General features: G+C 41.1%; 1 protein-coding gene across 1 annotated transcript; it reads right to left on the bottom strand.

Moving 5' to 3' along the window:
• Positions 1–1,309: 1,309 nt before the first annotated feature.
• Positions 1,310–20,774, bottom strand: rhoq (ras homolog family member Q). The gene is made up of 5 exons (XM_022743628.1): positions 20,237–20,774; positions 19,786–19,844; positions 10,719–10,883; positions 7,142–7,237; positions 1,310–4,712 (listed from the first exon to the last, which is right to left on the bottom strand). The coding sequence occupies exons 1-5, from the start codon at positions 20,376–20,378 to the stop codon at positions 4,551–4,553; spliced, it is 624 nt and encodes a 207-aa protein (XP_022599349.1). The 5' UTR covers positions 20,379–20,774; the 3' UTR covers positions 1,310–4,550.
• Between the last annotated feature and the right edge of the window lie 352 nt (positions 20,775–21,126).

Genomic DNA, 21,126 nt, shown 5'->3' with positions numbered 1-21,126 from the left:
ATACGTGACACTTGCACAAGCACAAGATGCATCAAATGGCATTTTCTGATTAATTTCACCTGCATGTCTTTGGATTGTGGCAGTAAGGGAGAACATGCAGACTGCACACTGAAAGGCTCCGGTCCAACATGGTCGGTCACAAACACAGGACCTTCTTGCTGTGAAGCCACTTTGATCATTAATGAGTCACTTCATGGAAGAGTTGAACAGCCCTTCCTACATGACACTAGATGTGGCTGCAATGGTGTGGCGTGAATCATCTTCGAGACAGTTCTGTATGTGAACATCCAACATTTCGACATTATGTTGGGTATTTAGTTACGACTGAGAAACTTTAACAAAAATAAGATGCACATGAAAACCATTCTTTAACATGCATCTGATTAACACATACATAAGAATAAGTAAAAAGTTTGGCAAATAATTTGGTGGTACTTAAATGACACAATTGCTTGCACTAATAAAAAGTATTGCCTTCGGAGACTAGCCCTGATATAACTTTCAGATCTATACCAGATTTGATGGTATTGCTCATCCCTAATGGAAGTTATATAACTGAAGATGTCTCAAATTTTTTTTTTTTTTTTAGGCATTTAGACAAAATCTATGATTCAGAGTGTAAGGTTTCAAAACCCAGAAATAGCCCTGAATATCCATGTTAGAGATGCCTCGTTTCGTTTCTGGCCCTTAAAACCACAAATCTATCTTCTTATGGATCAACACTTCAAATGAAACACAGGAAAAGTGTCAAATATGGGACCTTAAAGTGCCAACAAGTGGTGCTTACGCTCCACACTCCTTGCATTGACAGAGGTGGTATGAAAAGTAATTTGTAGAAATGGAAGAAACTTAGAAACTAAAAGGTTGAAAATAAAAGGGAAACTTTCTGAACAAAGCATAAAGGACATCCAAATGAACATAGAGGATGTGTGTGTATTCATTCAAAAATGCATTAGAGTTTAATTCTGTTGACCTGCTTATCAAGTCAACCCAATGATGTCTGACCCATTATAAACATGAATGGCCTTAGTTCCAGGAATAAACACTGCAAAATTTAATCTCACAAATGCGTTTCAGGGCACATCTGACGCTCTCCTAGTTAAACCCTCCGAGCCGACTTATTAACACAGTAAACACATTTATTGAGAAGAGAGAAGCATCAACGGGAGAATGCATTGGTGGCTGCGGCACTTAGGTCCTGGATCCTGAGGGTGGACCTTCACACAACGTAAGCAAGCAAAACTGTCCAAGAGTCCGCTGCTCTGCTCGAAAAGACAGTTACACAACAGGCTGGGACAGAGAGGAGGAGCACCATTTACATTAAAGCTTTTAATCATTCATCAGAACAGAAAACTAACAGAAGTCATTTAGCAAGAGTTGGCACCTTTGATTAATATCTTTAAAAAAAAAGAAGTTAGAAAAAGCCAATAACAAATGCATAAAAACAAGAAGAGCTTATAGTTTAGATGTTTGGCTTGCAAGAAAAGTTCCATCCCAACCTTAGGTTATTACCTACAGTATGACAGACATGTAGGTCTGAAAACTTGGTTGCATAAAACTGTTTTAGGGGTTCACAGATATTTAAACTATTCTATAAATCCTAGTAAACTTCACATATTATCTTCATTTCTGTTCAAAAAGTTGCAGAATGTGACTTTATTACACAGATCAATGAATTCTTATTGGGTAACCTGTCTCTACAATGTTGGTACATGGGTGCTGGTCAAACTAATGTTATTTCCATACATTATATAAATCCCTTATGGCTGTCATGTGGGGATATCACATCATAATTTCAAGTTTGAATCAAAATGATTTTGATTGTTGCATGGCTATATCTGTAGAAAGTCACTGTAGCATCTTGAGCTGTAACAAAGCAGCTAAAGACTAAGGTTTTAGGGGGCCAAGTGATATAGAGTGCTGCAGGGGTGGTGTATTTTTGTCTGGAAGTTAGCATCACCCTGGTTCACTCGACAAAACGCAAATGGGATTTTTACACAGGCTTTTGGATTACTGCAGAAAATAAGCTCGAAGATGAACAAAAGTTTAGGATACTTACACGTTTTGTTCAGCACGATAATCTTCTCAATTGAACACTTTTGAACACTTTTATGATTTTTGAAGCCTAAATACAATTGCCAGAAGTAAAAAGCTAATGCTAAACTATAAACGAACTACACAAAAGAAACTAAAAAAGCCTTTTCCTCTTGCAAAGTTAGTCATAGTTTGCAAAAGTGCAAGTATAAACACAAGGCTGTAAAGGTGGACTGGTGAATAGATCGGTTTTTGTGTTTGGCGTGATGACGTTTAACATCCCCTACAAACTCTGTAGTCTCAGACAATTGTTAGCAACCAGCCTTTTTCAAAACACGTAAAAGCTTAAGAGAAATCACGACTTACTGATATATTTTATGTCATAGAATTAAACGTGAAAATGTCTTGAGCTTGTGTTAACCACAGACCTTAATTAATTATAATTAATAATCTAACCAAACCCCTTCGAAAAAACCCATAGACTTTGGGACGAGGGAACCAGAAGTGCTAAAATGCTAAAAATCACATCCAGGTTTTAGGACTCATTTAGATTCATTTTTGTAAATGTACAGTAGGTATGAAAAAACATGTCAGACTTAATAGTATTCTATTTAGAGTGAGTGGGATGTATCTGATTATGATATTGAACTTGCGTTATTTTTGTCATTTAGTTGCTAATATTCGCTTTGGCTAACATTATTGGCGTAATATTTTCTGGTAGATTGTGTTGTTTTTGTGCAGTTTAATTTGAAGTCTTCCCAGTTGATATCATTATTAAACAGCATTTGAATCAAGTGTCAGGTCAAATGTCAACCATATAAGAGTGAACAGTAACGTGAGATTAGCTTTGTCAGTTGGTTCAGTTAGCTAATGCTACGCAACAGCTACACCTGGCAACTACTGGGTGTTAATATTTAGTGACAACTTTGTGGTTCTGCCTATTTGAATTTAGTAGTGTAAATCTCCACTTATAGACTTACATTATAAATAGGTTAAATTTAAATTTACAAATGGCTGGTGCAACTGACTGCAAGTCCTTCTTGTTGGCTCTCAAAACTGTTTGGATCAGTGTTTCTCACGTTTCCTGAAAAGTTGACATTTGGGAGGCACAAGGTTTTCACCCAGTGCCTTTTAACAGATTTTTGGAGATGTGATGAACTATGACTGTTCATGGTAGGGTGGTGTGCTATGCTCATACTTGTGCCTGATAGACCACTGTGCATCTTCTGTGCTTCAATCAGCCATTTCTACATGAGGGACAGTGTGTAGAAGCAGAGGAATGTGCTTTATTTTGCTGGGAAATTAAGTGGCGCAGACTGTGCTTCATGTTGTGCATTATACAGTATCTGGTCACTGTAGCCACCTGATGTTGATGAAAGTGTGCATTTGATTCTTTGGACGTTGGATATGAATCAGAGTTTCATTTCTAAAATGAGATCTCTCTTCTTCTTCTTCTCTCCTCTGAACTTTCTTAAAGGTGATAAAAGGATAACACATTATTGCAAGATAACAAAAGATAAAACAAAAAAAGTTAAGCTATCGGTTGACAAAATAATATTTGCACAGCATGGATGATCTCTATTTTAGAGATACAGATTCATAAACTCCGGATAATATATATTTTAAAAATGGATAATAAACCTCTACAGTTTCTGATAAAGACCTCAGCCCCAGTCTTAACTTACAGTATGTTTTGGCATGCCATACTATAAAACAATGGGGTTTTCATAAGGCAAAAACACAAGACTCTCAAACTTTAAAATAATACAGTTCTAGGTCCAAAATCTGTCGTATTAACAACATTTCACTGTTGTTGATTTGTGTTATCCCCTACACAAAGCAAAGCCTCTTATATGGTTTAATCTGCAGGTCTTGACAAATAATTGGAGACAGACTTTGTGGGCTAATAGAGTTATAAATTGAAAAAAAAACTGGGCCCATATGTCCAGAAAGATATCCTGGGCACCGTCACAGTGTCACTTAAATCAGTCTCTAATTATTTATCAACTGCATGTTTTCTTTCGCTCTTGATTTAGACATCTGATCTTATCTTGTCAAATTCACAAATCAATATTTAACTTTCAAAACCATAGAAATCATATGAACTCCTTAAATGTAGCATGTCTTTAAATCTGAAATGTCATTTTGTGTTTTTCTTTTTTTTGTATGACAGCATACAACAATTTTGTACAGGAAAAATGATTAAAAATGGTTATAAAAGAAGGTAATTTTGAGGCAAAAAGTCTTTAAGAAGAAGAGACTGACTTGGGTTTTGTGCTCCTTTGGTAGTAAACTGCATCCTCAACCCCAGTGATGGACGGCACAGGGACAGGGACAGGAGAGAAAGTTATGGCCTTTCAAGAGCACTGCAGCTTAAAACTAGCTCTTGTTTTGTCCTTTTCACTCCTCTCTTTTGTCTCACTCTGCTGTCTGTGCATTTTACTTTTGTCTGTCTTTTGCCTTCAGTCCAGGTTTGGTATACGGTTGGTTGCTGAATGATCTCTGGGGTTTATGTATCACGTGATCAGACAGCAGTTGATGCAGCGAGGTCCCAGTCTTCTCTTTAGAGCTCCCTTCTTTCTCTTGGGTGCCAGGATGGCAATGATGGCCTCGTCGAACACTGTCTTCAGGCCCTTCTGGGTCAACGCTGAACATTCCACATAGCAACATGCACCGATCTGATGAGAAAGAAAGGACAGACCATGAGTAAAAAAAAATCCAGTACAATGCAGTGGTCAACTAGCAGTTATTAAACTTATTTAAGTCAAATAAATAGTTCAACATTTTGAGAAACACAGTTATTCTTGCATGCTTGGTTAGAAGAGAAGATCTATACTTTTCTCACATTTGCACGGTACATATTATAACTATAGCCAGCAGCAGGCTAACTTAGCTTAGCATAAAGACTGGAAATAGGAACAGCAACTTAAGCCTGGCTTGGACCTCTAAAGCTCACTTATTAACATGATCGATACTGTTTGTTTGATCTGTACAAAAGTTAGAGCGTAAAAACAACAATTTGCTATTTAATGTGGGGAGGCAGCAAACAGAAGAAGTTACTGGTCTCTGCCAAGAAATGGTGTGGCACAACAACGACTATTTTATATAGATTAAACAGACGAGATAATTGGTGAGCTTTTCACTTGCCAATGTACATTAGCCCACTCTATTTAGCATCCCAGCTTACTGCAATTCTTTTGCTGTCCATTAACATAAAAAAATGCCACTGTCCGAGCAGCCAAATTGACTTTACATTATGTACACACACACCTACACACACATACACACACGCACACACGCACACACACACACACACACACACACACACACACACACACACACACACACACACACACACACATATATATATATAAATAAAAATATGTATATACACACACACACATATATATATACATATAGTTTGTTCAAATCACATTATGGACTCCTCTTGCAACAAAGAGAGGCAGTGGCTCAGCAGCAGCACGGCTAGCTTGTAAGGCCGAGTGTGTTCTGTAACCTAATGCTGTGATTGTATGTGGCTAGCAGTGTAATAATGTATCATTTGCTTTGGCTAGGGTTGATATTATGGAGTAACTTTAGCTGCTGATGGTGAGTGAAGACAGGGGGTGTTGTTTTTACAAGACCTATGTCATGTATGTTGTAACAGTATCTTATGTGTCTGCAGCCAATAAGGAATGATCTTATGTATGCTTCTTGTCCCTGTAAGACGTGCACCTCATTACAGGAGCATGGTCTGAATGAGCACCCTTCACACTTACTATTCTAAAGATATTTCCAAAATCCTCAAAGATGGTAGCTGGAAGTGACACATATTGTTGCTCAGTTTGTATCACACACACCAAAATTGAAATATATAAAATATTAGTTGTATTTATGTATATTTATCTTACTATTGTTTTATATTTTCATACTTAATGACATGTTAACGTGTTTCTTGTGTTGTGCTAAAGCAGCAAGGAGAAATGTCATTTCCAGCTACATGGATCTAAAATGGAGGCACAACTTGGGAAATGCATTTGAAGGAATAGATTAACATTTTGGGGAATAAGCTTATTCACTTTCTTGCTACTCTCAGTAAATATGAGTAACTGGTTAGTTTAGCTCAGCATAAAGACTGGAAACAGGGCGACTTGAGTTTTCCTTGGAACAGTCATCTCCTGGGCAAGAAATAGTGTGTCAGTCATTTCTAACTTTGTTTTTGGTATGGATTAAACAAATCAGATATACTGTGTTAATCAGTAAGCTTTAGAGCTGCTTGTTGGAGGTTGCAGGTCTGGCTTTGGACAAAGTGTATATGCTAAGCCAAGCTAACTGGCTGCCAGCTCCAGTGCACATTTAGTGTACAGATATGAGAGTGGTATTGATCTTCTCAGCAAGAAAAAGTACATTTGCTAAAATATTTAACTGTTCCTTTAAAAATTTCTTTCATCCCACAGTGGATGTAGTTTTTTGATCCAGATAGTAAGAGGAGTGATGGGATTTTCATAAAAATTGATACTTGGCTCTGTGAATCCAGTGGTCGCATTTTCAGGATTTCTAATCTTGACCTGGACTTACATGGAAGACCGGTCAACCATGTCGACAAAAGATAGCCAAGGTAAAATAATACTCATATTGAGTGATAGAAATAGCTTGAAATGATGTTCTATGGACCCTTGTGGCCTTAACCTTCATGAGTCCCATCTACATCATATTCTATGTTTCCAAAACTGCACAGACACCTGTTTTTAAATGAATCTAGACTGTAAGTTTTTAAAGATTGATTTTTATTCTCGGTTTCTGTCTGACAGGACCGATTAATTTGATATCTGCATCCTCCTGTCTCGAACTCCACTGGACATCCCATGATGACCCAGGATGTATTCCTGGATTCATTTCCAGGCAAAGAATGTACAGAGGTCTGATTGTAAGCATTTCTCTGAAGAAATTACATTCCTACAGAGACATTCCTGGGTTCAGATCAACACACAGGAAACGAACTGGACCTGACACCTCAATTCTGCAACACTAAAAGTGAAAATAGAGGCTTCTCTTCTCTCTTTTGCCAGCTACGTACTTCTTCACCTCCTCAGTCTTACATACAAACCTCCTTCGCCAGTTTCTGTCCTTGCTCAGTGGCTATAGGCTTCTCCTTCATGTCATTCAGTTTGGCAATGGTCTTGGGGTCATCACGAAGGTCAATCTGAAAGAGATCAGGGACTTCCTCTGAGCTAAGTCAAAATAACCATTACCATTATAACATGCATAATAATGAACCACTTTATCAACATTTTTTTATTGAGATATCCGATTTTTAAACATAAAATCAGATATTCCAGCACTTTTCTGAGTCCATGCTTCTAAACATAGATATGAGTTGAGTCAAGGAGCTGAACTGAATAACTTACAGTGTCGTTTCATTTTGAAACAAAGCCATGTTGGCCCACACTTCCTGCTCTTATGCAAAGCGATTTCACAGCCAACCACAAGGTTCCTCACTCCTATTTTATTCATTGCAATGCTCAGCACAAACGCCTCATTCCCGTCTCTGCAATAACCAATTATGATAAACGCATCCACCTGCACAGTCTTGCAGGGAGGGAGCGTCATTAAGCCCTTTTCCTTATTGGCGTGATCTGTGTTAGCGTGGCTCACTGTTATCGAGCTCATGTGTACATAACAGCATCAACCCGAGGAGCAAGTGAGTTATGACAGGAACTGATAAAAGAGCAGTAAACATCAGCTGACACAAGATAAATCAGACACCCACTACATCCTCCTCATCACCGCTGGGCCTGGGCTGCACTGGCATTTGGTTGCCAGGGAACACAGACCAAAACTCACCCACAAGTCAGCTCACAGTTTTAAGGGGACCTATGGTATTGGCAGTTTTAACGCTTGAGAAATAAACTAATGCTTAGGATTAATGTCATCTCTTAACATTTATATGAAGTTAGTGATGCATCTGTTGAAGATCACAAGACATTAGCCCAGCTTTAGCATCTTTGTATAATATCATTTCTTGTTTAAGAAAATATGATTTTATGATACCTTCAAGTCAGTGAGAACTCCAGCAACAAGCCCTTTTAAAGCACTATGAGTCAGATCAGCCTGAGGTCCCCCACTAGCTTTATAGGTTTGATTTAATAAAATCACTCTTCCTTGCCATGGCTCAAGTTCAGCGCTACAAGGCTAAATCTGTTTTTCTTTTTCTCTTTCTTTTTGTTTTAAATAATATCCTTTGCTTAAAGCTACAATGATCAACATTTTTAAATAAACAATGGAAAAAGTTTTAAAAGGGACAGTAGTCATGTACCCAGGAAATTACCACCCACCTCTATAGTTCCCATCAGCTCTAAGGAGCATTTTAGAAGCTTTCAGCTCATTGCTTTGGGTTTGCAGCCCACGCTTTACTGATTTCATTCAGTCTCACAGCTCTCATCAACCTCTCTTCCAGCAGCAGCAGGCAGCTATTTTCAACTCTGATAAACAGAGTTTATACAAAAAAAACAATGTTAACGACTAGCTGAGTGGAGCATTTAGCAACTTAAGAGCCATCTTTTTCTCTCAGGAGTTGGTGGAGACCAAAACTTAGCTAGAAGGACAGTGAATATTGGATTTATACACTCCAGGTGGCCAGAAACCCGACTCCAAATTAAAGCTAATGTTGCTCCATGTTTGCTGGACGTTTGAATAGGCAACTGTCCCAAAGTATAGCCAAAACACCAATCAATACAGGTAATTAAGTACTTACCAACATGGGTTTCAATAGCAGTACCAGTACCAATGCAAATTAATTAAATTTTTTTATTGCAGACTACAATGCTAACATCAAAAATTGTGGTGGTGTGACAGTGTCCATCCTGTAATAGACAATCCAATTGGATACCACTTTAAAATAAGATAAGACAGAAATAAAGAGGGAATGGTTTTTAGGCTACATGAAATTAGATGCTAAAAAACATTTTTCTAAAGTGGTCCATAACAAATGTGCAAGGCTGGGATATTAGAGGAGAGAATATTACAATAGAGAATGATCCCGTACAGTGACCTTCATAAAGACCCTGAGCCAGCGAGAGGCGTTTTAAACAACTGCTGAAATGTAAAAAATGCTGTGACGAAATGTGGCAATAAAAACACTAAAATCTAAAAAAACTAATCAGTATATTTGGCAAGCCATGATGATGATGATAATATGGTGAACAGAACATTGGTTTTGCACACTTTTTAATCAAATGAATTTCAGTATCAGTCAGTATCAGTCTGAATGCCACAAATTAAATCACTTGTACGATTGGTTCTTGAATGGGGCCCACTGACTTGTGATGTTGCCAGGCAGATTTTTAGATCACCACCCCGGGTGTGGGAGAGTTGGAAAGCCATTTCATTTATGTTTACAGTCTCCTTGGCCTCTTTCACATTTCTGTTGCCTCCTTAAATCAGCAGTGGCACTTGGCGCTTTCAGATTTGACAGTTCTACCCTCCTCTATGTCCTCTCTCTTAAATAACCTGCAATTGATGAGTCTTGGACCTGTTCCCTGTAAGGAGTATATGCTCCAGAAATCATATTTAGGTCCAGTCTGTCTCCACTTTTCCTGCCAATGTCATTTTGTACTTCAGGTTGTACAAGCAGCTGGTGCAATTCGATGTGCAGTTCCATTGATGTGTTTCTGGGATGTTTGAGCTCAGTGGTGACTCACCATCAGGTCTGCAACTGATTATTATTTTCATTATCAATTAATCTGTGGAATGTTTTCTTCATCAATCAATTAATCAATTCATTATTTTGTCTATACAATGTCAGAAAATAGTGAAAAATATTCATTATATTTTGCCAGAGCTCAAGGTGACATTTTCAAATGCTTTGTTTTGTCCAACTTCAGTTTACAATGACATCAAAAGCTGGTGCCAGCAAATTTTTTTGGCCATTTTTGCTTTAAAAAGTATCAAAACAATTGTCAAAAGAGTAAATTTTTTGATCATCAACCGATCGATGAATTGTTTCAACTTTACATACCATTGCTAGGTTCTACTTTCTTCTGAATCTGACAACTGAGATAACGCTGGCACTATCAAACAATGTGTGACACAGTTTTCTCAACAATAACAATAGAGTGCTGCAGGAATGAGTCCTAAAACCCAGAAGTTAGTTGAATTTTAGCACTTCTGGTTGCCTCGTCCCTAAGTCTCTGGGTTATTCGAATGGGTTTTTGTTTAGATGCCTGAAATAAGGTCTGTGGTTAACACAAGGTCAAACGTTTTCACATTTTATTCTATAACATAAAATATGTCAGTAAATACCCCAGTCCTGATTTCTTTACGTTTTTATGTCTGTTAAAAAAGGCCGATTGCTAACAAGTGACATCTTATCCACGGATGTGTGATCTACTCACCGGTCTGCGTTGTGTTTTTGTGCTTTTGCAAAGGAGAGACGCTAACTTCTGGGTTCGCCTACAAAAATGTATCATCCCTTCAGCACTCTATTGCAAAATGCCAGCAGAAGGTAATTAAGATTCATATCCTATCAATATATTAGAAATGACAAGGATAGGTTCAGGTAAAAATGTAAACATTAGTGTATCCTAGATTATCCAGGTATGTATACGAACAAAATACCACATGTAAGCATCAATTTAAAACTGAGCATGACGACCTGTGCTGTTAACAGTGTGTCAGGGACTCACCTGGGTGCCAATGAGCAGGTAGGGGACACTGGGTGCATACTCCTGCAGCTCGGGCACCCATTCCTCTCGCACATTCTGGAAACTGGCAGGGTTGACTACAGAGAAGCAGATGAGGAAGACATCGGTCATCGGGTAGGACAACGGCCTCAGGCGGTCATAGTCCTCCTGGAAGAGAACAGGACGCTAATGGTTAACAGTGACAGTTGGGTTCAGGAGAGGATTAGAGGTCAAGACGAAGGGGGACAAAGGAAGAAAAAAAATGAGGAGACAACTCATTTCCATTTCCTAACATCTGAGAAATTATTATTCATGAATTATTAATGTGTGTGTTGAAAAAAAAGAGCTCCAAACACAGACTGTTCAGACTGTTACTCCTCAGAGGTGCCAGGAGGGCTGACTTTACACTGCGCTCTCTTTGGCTGTTTCATACAAATGATGTGGACTAGACAATAATGTTATGCATAAAAAACTGCACTTGGAATTGAAGGGACAAGAATGTGATGAAGATGACCTTCACTCTCCCGCCCTGACAAAGACAATTAGGGATTATTTTACATTTGCAGTCCTTTAAGGCGAGCGGAGCACAAGGCATCGCCACAAGACAGTGAAAACCTGACACGCTGCCATCTCTGATATTTGTGTTTTGTAAATGGCCAATTCACAGACGCAAGACTGTCCTTTGTGCGCCAGATCAAGTGCTGCCTTGTCCTCACCAAAGATAAACCCTTTTGACAGAGTCTCTGACTTGCACACATATGAATATTCATGGCCCATCTCACTTCTTCTTCTCACGGTTTTCTGCTGCTGCTAGCTTGAAGACACAGCCAGTCAATGGATGTCCAGTAATCAGATATGACTCAACCAGACCAACTGGGACCAAGTGAATCAATCTCACTCTCGTGTCTTGGAAATGTACTGTCCACATGCCTGAAATCAAAGCAAAGTGAATACAACAACCCACTGTGCCAGACATAGTTGCGATGGGACAGCCGAGCGCTGGCATGACAGTCCTTCACTCTAATGCCTTCAGCGTGTCCCATTCTCTGCCAAACACACAAACACACACACCACGGTCCAATACCATCACACTGCTACAACCCCAGAGACCAGGCTTTCTCACACTAATGGATTAAGGGAAATTGTTATGCAAATGACAGGATGGATTCTCCAAACGGCAGTAGATCAGCCAAGCAAGGGTGTAACCTTTTGTTGCCACTGTAATGAATTTAAGATGTAGTGACTTTATGTGAGATCGGTGTAGACGATGAAAACAGGGCACAAATCTTCACGCCTGTGCTCGTATCGTAGATGACTCAACTACGCCTCAGTAGAGTGGGTCAAGTGGATGTAATTCAAAAATTTATGAGGTGTTCATCCTCTTACTTCCAAATGAGTACAGTGTTTTAGAGCGTTCACAGACATGGCTCGAGTAGGAAATAATTCTTAGAGGGTGTTTTTTCTTCTTAGACTGCCAGAGGGTCTGGGATTGACTCTCCTGTAACTGACAGCTTACCTGACACTGAATTTCCTGATGCGATGAGTCAGTTATGACTGCAAACCATCTGCTGCTTCAGAGAAGCTGAGACAAATGAGGAGGATTTGCAAATACCATGTTACACACATCTGATTTTTACTTGTGTAGTTTGAAGTGAGCTGAAGCACCAGCATGAATGAAATGATCTGATTCTAACTTTGCCATAATATACCATGGTAACCATCCCTGTAAGGTTCAGTTTGCATGTCACGAGGACACAGACTGTTCAGCCTGTGGAGACAGTTGTATAATGTATGTGTCTTTCCAGCCCCAATGCTGTCATCAGGGTGATCTTGGATTTGATCTAAACTTTACAAACTGGAGGCATGAGGTTTGAAAGTAATGGCTATTTTGGGGGGGCAAGGAGCATCTAATTAAAAACACAACTTAGTTGCATTATGGGAATTGTAGGATCCAGGGTTTCAGGAGCCTGACCCATGCTAAGGAATGAAGTCAAGATATTTCAGCCTCTGCTACAATGACTCAGACTATTTAAAAAAAGTGAGTGAGTGGCCCAGCCTTATGGAAGTCTAACACTGGACAGAATGAGTAGCTTTTTATTATGTCTCAGGGAGAAGGTCATTGTGGGCAATGTTACAAATCAATAAGCAGGACTGACACAGCAGTATTGGAATTTTACATCATGATGTTTGGCATCAATATGATGAAGAGCCCTGACTGGTCAGGTGTTTCATTCACTGGATTAGCCAAAACACAGACACTCCTGTCTGGTTATGTTATCCATTAACAATTACTCATTTGAATTAACTAGATTTTCCTGAAAATGTATCATGATACATTCCAATATTGCAATGTAAAATTATATATACTATGGTTACCCGCAGCACTTTATAGTTGAGGCTCCACGTCTCATCTGAGTTAAAGAGCGCCTCTGACTACATCAAAGAAAATATTACATTCATATGAAATATATTATTCGGTTTATGAAGCTTCAGTGAGGAAAGCAAGCAGTCATGTTACATCACACAGCAAAGGCTGCAGATTGTCATCTAGTAACTACATTGATAGCAAGATAAAAATGCATCAGGATCTGTTTCATTCAGCTCAGCGGGCGACTGTTTGATTTTACGTTTGCTTCACAGTAATGAACTAGTAGAGACCATGTTACTATGGGATCACACCCGCTGTGACACCCGTTAATATCCTGACAATCTGACCCATGAGTACTCAATAGTCATAACTACATTATTACATAAGTACTCATGGGTCAGACCACAACATAACTCAGCCGTCACTGTGATCTCAACTACTAAAGTTTTGTGACTTTATCTTTCAGGTTGAGACACTATCACGCTGGCAAACATTTGGCCAACTACCAAAGTCCTCAAAACCACCGCTACCACCGCTACAGCAGGCGTCTCCAGGGCCACATTTTTCCATGACATGCACATAAACACACACACACACACACACACACACACACACACACACACATACACACACACACACACACACACACACACACACACACACACACACACACACCCACACACGCACACACAGACGGTGAAAACAATACCAGCCACACTGTCAAGGTAGTAAATCAGAGCGGGGTATCAGGGAAAAAAAACCTGAGTTCTTACAAGTTGGGAAAAGTAGAGACAAATAGCCCCATATACTGTGAGAGTGGATTTTATTAAATTTACCCACCCTAAATATATCTTTTGAAATAAATGCAATACAGCAACAAAGGTTTTTCCACTCAAAGATTTGCTACACTGACAGTCAGTTAGCAAATTTACATTTTCTCAGCATAACATCGTATTATCAAACATATAACCTTATCAGATATTAATGTCCCTTTGTATCAGCACATACCGCAAGCATATACGCCTTCACATACACCATGTGCTTTCCTCTGACCCCATATACACACGATATCTGTCACACGGGATCAAGCACACTGTGTGTTCATGTGTCTCCGTGTGTTCGTGACCTTTGCTTGCACAAGTGAATCTTCTGATCCCCCGGCGAGCCACACACATAAAGGAACACAGTGTAAGCCACTCAGCAGTTTACTGTAAACAGGCCTGGAGCTTCTCTGAGACCATGCTGGCCTCTCACACTGTTTCCTCAGTGCACCCCCTGACACATTACCAAAGACAGTGTCCCGCTCCCCTAACTCAGTGTGGATACAGTGAGGCACAGACTGAGTGCATCTTCCAGTGCTCAGTCTATGGTTTCATTAGGACTCCAGAAATGTTTACACTCATGCTGCTGTTAGAGAGCTTTAGATGAACGTTTCCACCAGAGGTCTGTCACTCTGCAACAGTGTTATTAGCTGCAGTTCAACAGTTTATGTGTACATCAAAGAGACATTGCATAACAGTTTTTCCGAGGTAGTCAGGGGTGTCTGGTAAACATTATGATCGCCTGAACATGGACAAAAAGGGAGTGAGAAGGCGTTAGTGTGTGCATGATGAAATCTTAACGCTAAGCCCTCTCCATACATGTCCATACATTCCCACCAGTGTCTTCATTTGGCCACTGTGTGAGCTCTGCTGTGTGACTGCGCTCTGTTGACTCAGTGACATATGAGTGCTATGATATCAGTGAGTCATTCCCTCCTTCGTCACCCACCCACCCCCCCACCCCCTTCCAGCCGCTCTCTCTTTCTTCCATCTTTCTCCTTTGCTACTCCTATCTCCTCCTCAGGGCTCTATCAACTGGCTATGTCAACAGAGTCAGAGCCGCCTGCTCTAACATGGCCGCCGGGTGGGAACGAGAGCCCAGAAATAGACGCTTCTGTTTGCAAAGTTCTGTCTCTGATCTGGAATCTGCACATTTTGCAGAAGTGGGTTAACCTGGGGAGTAACAAAACAAAAAAAGATTTATGTTTGTTGCTATTTTTGACTGTTTAATGGTGATTAACGATTATTAATCTTAGCTCGAGCACTGATACACTCAGTCAATTAAAAATCTGACAGCTTAATGTTGCCTTTAAGGGGCAGTGACATATATACTACATGGTACAACATAAATGGAGACCTTCATTAGAAGCAGTTTAAGTATCTAATATCATATACTTCTACTTTTAACACTGGCTCAACTCTTTATCTCAGAATGTTCCAGTATTAAAATACACTGCTCGAGGTGGTGGAGATGATCCAGGAGATTTCAAAAGAGTGTGATGCTGAAGTTATTGTTGCTTGATCTTAACCTGTCCAGACATATTTAAAGGAGATTAGTTAGGGAGGTTAGTTTACTCACCATGATAAGCGCTATTCAGCTTGTGAAAACAGCTGTATAATGTCTTCTGTGACTCTGGATGAGCTTTGTCAAGTCCCTGATGATGTCATTAGGGCTTATCTCAGCTTCAGCCTGGAGACTACAAGTCATTAAAGGATAAGGCTGGGAATGTGCTATGTTTTTCTTATGACAAGACCAAAAACAACAACAATTAATTGATCCTACTGGCAAGTGTAGTATGTGTGGCTAAAGCCTGACATATCTTATTCCCTCTGTGCCACAGAGCTCCACTGTTGTCCAAAAACACAAGTATCACCATGACATTATTATGAACAGGCACACTGCAGTTTATTTTGACTCAGTCCTGCACTGTCCAGCTGATGTAAACACTCACTACATCACCAAATGTGTATTAACCCGCCGCCGAAAGTAGGTTCCCAACAAATGCTGTAATTACTCCTGTTTGAGTGAGATTAGTTGAAAACTACAGTGCCCAGCTTTTTTTATGAATATGTATATGTAGCCTTTAAAAAAAAAATGAAACTACGTATTTGTAAACCACCTTTTTAATATCTAAAAATGTTGATACACTTTTGTTTTTGTACAGATTAAACAAACAAGATATAACATGTTGATCAGTGAGCTTTAGAGGTGCCGGCAGTAGGAGTAAGAGGCTCGCTGTGTACAACAGTACAAGTGTACCTCCAGCCTGTGTGCTAAGCTAACTGGCCGCAGGCTGTAGTCTTATATTTACTGTTAAACAACCCCTGGCAGCTAAGTCTAGTTCCCATAATGTGAAACGATTCTGTTAATTAAGCACATTTTATTTTGAGATATGAACCATGTAAGCATAGTATAACTTACTGTAAATAAGGTAGGTATTTATAATTTATACGTTTATATTGGGTTCTTGGTCAAGTTAAGTGCCACAAAGTGAGGCTGGAGCCTGCGGCCCGGCTGAGCGTTTGGCTGCTTTGCTTTGGGCTCTCTGAAACTGTGATTGGCATTTTTCACGATCCTGACACTTGTTTTAGTTAAAATGACAAATCAGTTTCTTGTTACCCTCATTAATTAATCACAATCCTTCCTCACAGCACTGAAAGGGTTCTCTCCATTCAAGAGAACTGTGGGTACGATGGCTTCTCTGAAGTCTAAAATCTCCAGTTGAGAGTGGGAGATGAGGCATGTCTATAAGATTCTTGTTTCTCTGTGTCTAAGCAGCTGAGTGGTGACAGGCTCCCAGCTGGGAAAAACCGTTTCCAGTCCCCACCCTCCAACCCTCACCCCCCAATCTCCACCTGCCACCCTGTCATCCCCCACTGGGACGTCTGAGGGTCACTGGGCCACTATGGGTTGCTGAGTCACAGAAAGAGGTGATCAGACTGTACCAAACAGTGAGGAGGGAGGGGGTAATGGGTGAACTGAAGTGGTAAAAGTGATTACAGGATGTGTAGTTGACTATGAGTGCATTTGAAGGGCTGAGCAAATGAGGAACAGTCCAACAACAAAGTGGGGGTTAATAGGGCAGGAGGACACGGATCCCACAGGGTCTAAACTCAGGAGTTCCTCTCCCTAAAGCGTTTCCATGGCACATGGCGTACCACAGCACTTAGCATCCACTTCCTGTTTCCTCCTGCTCCTCCTCGGGCGGCGATGCTAGATTTTCTTGAGTGCAGCGGGAGCAGCAGCAGGAGAATGAATGAATAAGTAAAGACTTTCCCCTCTGTTCCCTCATCACATTCAGCAAAACAGACTTTGCAGACCTTCCATATGGAATAATTCAATAGGCACGCGCCTGGGGGAGCGACGTGGCAGCGCGCAGACAAAAGCAGGAGGGGAAGCGGTATCAACAGCAGACAAAGCACAGTGGCACTCAGCTCAGTGCCGAGTCGTGATTATGTGGCCTGACATGTAACACCAATGTGACAGCATGGAGCCACGTCTGATGAGGGCACGACGGCGGCATGTATCTGTAATGCTGCTGATACCCTTGTGGAACAGCAAAGCATTGTGGGAGCTCCAGCCATGCAAGGAATATAAATATTACAGGGAGCATGAAGCCAATCAAACATGTGTAGGACAGGCCAGAGGTGGATGATGATGTAGCAAGAGGTTTAAATTAAGAAAGAGAGAGAAAGAGAGGGAAAGGAAAATGAAACTAAGAGACCGTATTTATCCAATTTCTGAGCAATTCCACCCCCACCCCCCTCCTCCTCCTCCCTCACTCTATTTGCCTCCCCCCATCTGTCTCTCTCTCTTCCTCTTTCTGTCTTCCTCTCACTTTCTCTCTCCCCCTCTCTCTTTGGGGCGCCGGGTCTTTGATCAGATGCTGAAGCTATAAACATTACCAGCTGGCCTTGTGCTCCACATAAAGAGGTCAGCCGAGTTGGGGGGGGGGGCTGCATTTTCAAGAGCAGTAACTCTAGCCTTGGCGGCCAGCAGCACCCACAGCAGACATCTGGGAGAACTTCTCCATTTCAGAGACACTCTGAATCAGCTAAAAACAAACCCTCCTCTGACACACACACACACACACACACACCCTATCAAACACGCCAGAATAGACAATAAGGTTGTGTTCCTCTTTTTACAAGCGAGTAGTAACACTTTTGCCATCTGCTTTCTTGAGGGAAAAAATATAACACAGCCACAGGTAGCTGTTTGGGTGGGAAGGAGGAGGGAGGGCGGTTGTGATTTGCTATTCATGGACTTGTGCATTTAGCATTCATGAATGAACAGATGAGCGAAACGGCTGAATATTCCCCGGTTGACCTTTCTGTGCTCGGTTTTTTAGAGCGGCTCACGTTTCAGATTGTGACTCATTCTGATTTCACACAGTTAAATCCAGTCCTGTGGAAAGTGTTTACTATTCAACATTTGACATTCAGTTTTAGGTTGCTGCATAGACAGGTTAGAGGTCTTAGGGTGCAGAATGGGTCTTGCAGTCTCCAAACTTGCAGAGTCCAAACTTAAAGGTGCTATGTGGAGTTTTCTTGTAAACAAAGTCATCTTTACATTCTGTGTTTCTCACCCAAACACATGGTGTGTATCCTTGAAGGCAAAAAAACTGGAGCTGCACAATGTTTACATCCGGCTGTCTTTCACCTTCTACAGCTCGTCTGTTGGTAAATAGCTATGTTTTTTTGCATGTTACAAATGTCAATCAACAAAATAGTATCTATCTGGTGTCTTTGTGCATGCGCACGAAACAAACCAACTGCTCCATAGCACTACTACTGGCCCAAAAACTCCACAGGGTCCCTTTAATCTTAATACTGGAACATTCAAGACACACTAGTCTTGAATGCCCATTCAAGACTGATCTGCCATCTAAAATGTGCATATTAACAATTAAAGTGTATGTCCAATATAGGGATGCTTTTCATTATCAATTAATCTGCTGATTTTTTTCTCACATGATCAATTTTTTGTCTCTAAAATGTCAGAAAAGACACATGTTAGTGTATCTAAATTGTTTGATTTGTGCAACCAAAAGTCCCAATCCCAAAGATATTCAGTTAACTATCATATATGGCCAAGAAAACCGCAAATATTCCCACCTGAAGCCTGAACAATGTCCATTTATGTCATTTTTGTTTAAAGAATGACATCTATAATCAATCAACTATCAAAATTGTGTCAATTGGTTATTTGACTTATCATAACTCTTGTCTTTACTGTCTGATTTATCATTCAGACCAAATACAAATGTTTTCCCTAAAACTTTAGTGTGGAAGTTCAGGTGGCAAATGATGAAATGACTCTTTCTCATGTCCTGGTGCTGTCACCCTCAGTGAGGTGTGTCTGTCATGTATGTCCATATGCTTACCTCTGTGTGTGTGTGTGTGTGTGTGTGTGTGTGTGTGTTTGTAGGGCAGTGCATTTTCAGTTCAGTTTTAACTCTTGCCCTCTGAATGGCACATTGTAAAGAAAAAGCCCAGGCATTAGGCAACCCTATTAACAAACCTGTGACATCACTACTGGACATAGGAGCCCTGTTCTCCACATAATAGAACTATTGAAACCCCTTCACTGCCATCACTGTCCATGGCACACCAGACTCTGGCAGTAAACCCATGTGCGAAAACCATCACCTGTTGCAGCTTAGTGTCTGGCCTGAATATGAAGCCTGTGGGCGTGTTGGAGGCACTGTTGGATAGTTATTGGTCCCAGGAGCACGTTGGAAGACCGAGATAGAGATACAGTGAGAGACAGGGAGAGTGAGACCGTATGTATGTATGTGTGTGTGTGTGTGTGTGTGTGTGTGTGTGTGTGTGTCCTTGACATGCTTGGCACTTGGCCAGAGTAAAAAATAAACTGTACCTGACCAGCTGTGTCATACAGTCCCAGCAAGTACTGTTTTCCACCGACGTTGACACTCACTGCAAGAAAAATGACAAAGAGCAGTTGAGAGAAGGAAGAAGAAAAAGAGGAGGGGAGGTGGTGGTGGTGGTGGTGGGGTGGGGGTGTAAAAGGGGAAGGAAGGGGGGGGGGGGCTCTGGGGCCCCCAACCCCTCCCTGCTATGAAGAAGGCAAACAAGTGGTTTTGATTATAGCAACAGATGCAAGCCAATGCAGTCGGAGAAAGAGAGGCAGAGGAAACAGGCAATGTTTATCATAATGTTTAATCTTCCCTCTTATTACAATTTACCATCAATAATCATGTCTTATTAGGATTTATTCCGATAAATCTTTATAAAACATAGAACAGCCGCAGTTCAGCATGTCACGACGTTATTATTAGACGCTCAAAATAGAAGAATTGTGTTCATACCTGCATAATGATCAAAGACTGTGGGTACATACTCCTCTGGAAAGGCGTCATTGGCATAGCTCATCAGAAGACACGTTTTTCCCACTGCACCGTCTCCGACCACGACGCATTTTAACATGATAGTGCCGGTTCCGTTAGCCATGATCCCGACCTTACCATCATCATCATCGGCCCCAGACGCCCTGTTGTCCCGACCTTCTCCTCCTGCTGCTCCTGCTGCTCCTGCTGCTGGTGCTGCTGCTGGGCGGTGATCCCCGCGCGGCGGGCATCACCAGCGTCGGAGGCGGACTCCGCGGCGCACGGAGTCGGACTCGAACTGCATCTTTCTCCCCTCCTCCCCACCACCGGTTAAGGTACTCCCAAATTTGGCCGTGAAGGAGTTCCCTTCTCACGGCTGACAAAATGAGCAGGACCCCTCGGTCCTAAGAGGTCTCAATACGGTTTCTCCTAAACAAGTAACAACCGGTGAGTACCACCGCTGCCACTCTGCGCTGCTGCCGGTCTGCCGTGTCCGCTCCCCGGTGTACCCCACGCCTGTGCTCTTGCTCCCTGGCGCACTGTGCTGCTGGTGGACAAGGTGGGTGCGCTTGGTGGAGAGGCGGGGCTTGGATTTGAAACCAAGGGGCTCTGGATAAAGTACACTCCGCCTGGTGGGGACGTGTGGACCAAGGACTGTAAGAAATACCATCATAAATATTAGGAAGGTATTAGACATACATAGGAATTCTGTTAGTCCCTCTATAAACTTAACGAATATTAGGGCCAGAGGAAATAAAACAATATCCTGAAGTATAAGATAATAAATTTGCCAGTGTTTAGGACTACCACACACACCACAGGGCTCAGTGGTACCATTAGCCTATAGTTTACTAATAACCTAAAGATACAAT

The sequence above is a fragment of the Seriola dumerili genome, unplaced genomic scaffold (assembly GCF_002260705.1).
Source record: "Seriola dumerili isolate Sdu_G_001 unplaced genomic scaffold, Sdu_1.0 BDQW01000073.1, whole genome shotgun sequence".
In the NCBI taxonomy this organism is placed as follows: Eukaryota; Metazoa; Chordata; class Actinopteri; order Carangiformes; family Carangidae; genus Seriola; species Seriola dumerili.
The sequence above is the reverse complement of the archived record's forward strand: the minus strand, read 5'-3'. Positions and strand labels throughout refer to the sequence as shown.

Excerpts from the sequence above, each read along its gene's own strand:
- rhoq (XM_022743628.1), bottom strand. The coding sequence starts at position 20,378 with ATGGCTAACGGAACCGGCACTATCATGTTAAAATGCGTCGTGGTCGGA. Across the intron at positions 19,845-20,236 it reads AGTCTTTGATCATTATGCAG|TGAGTGTCAACGTCGGTGGA; the intron begins GTATGAACACAA and ends TTTTTCTTGCAG. Across the intron at positions 10,884-19,785 it reads TGTATGACACAGCTGGTCAG|GAGGACTATGACCGCCTGAG; the intron begins GTACAGTTTATT and ends GTTCTCTTCCAG.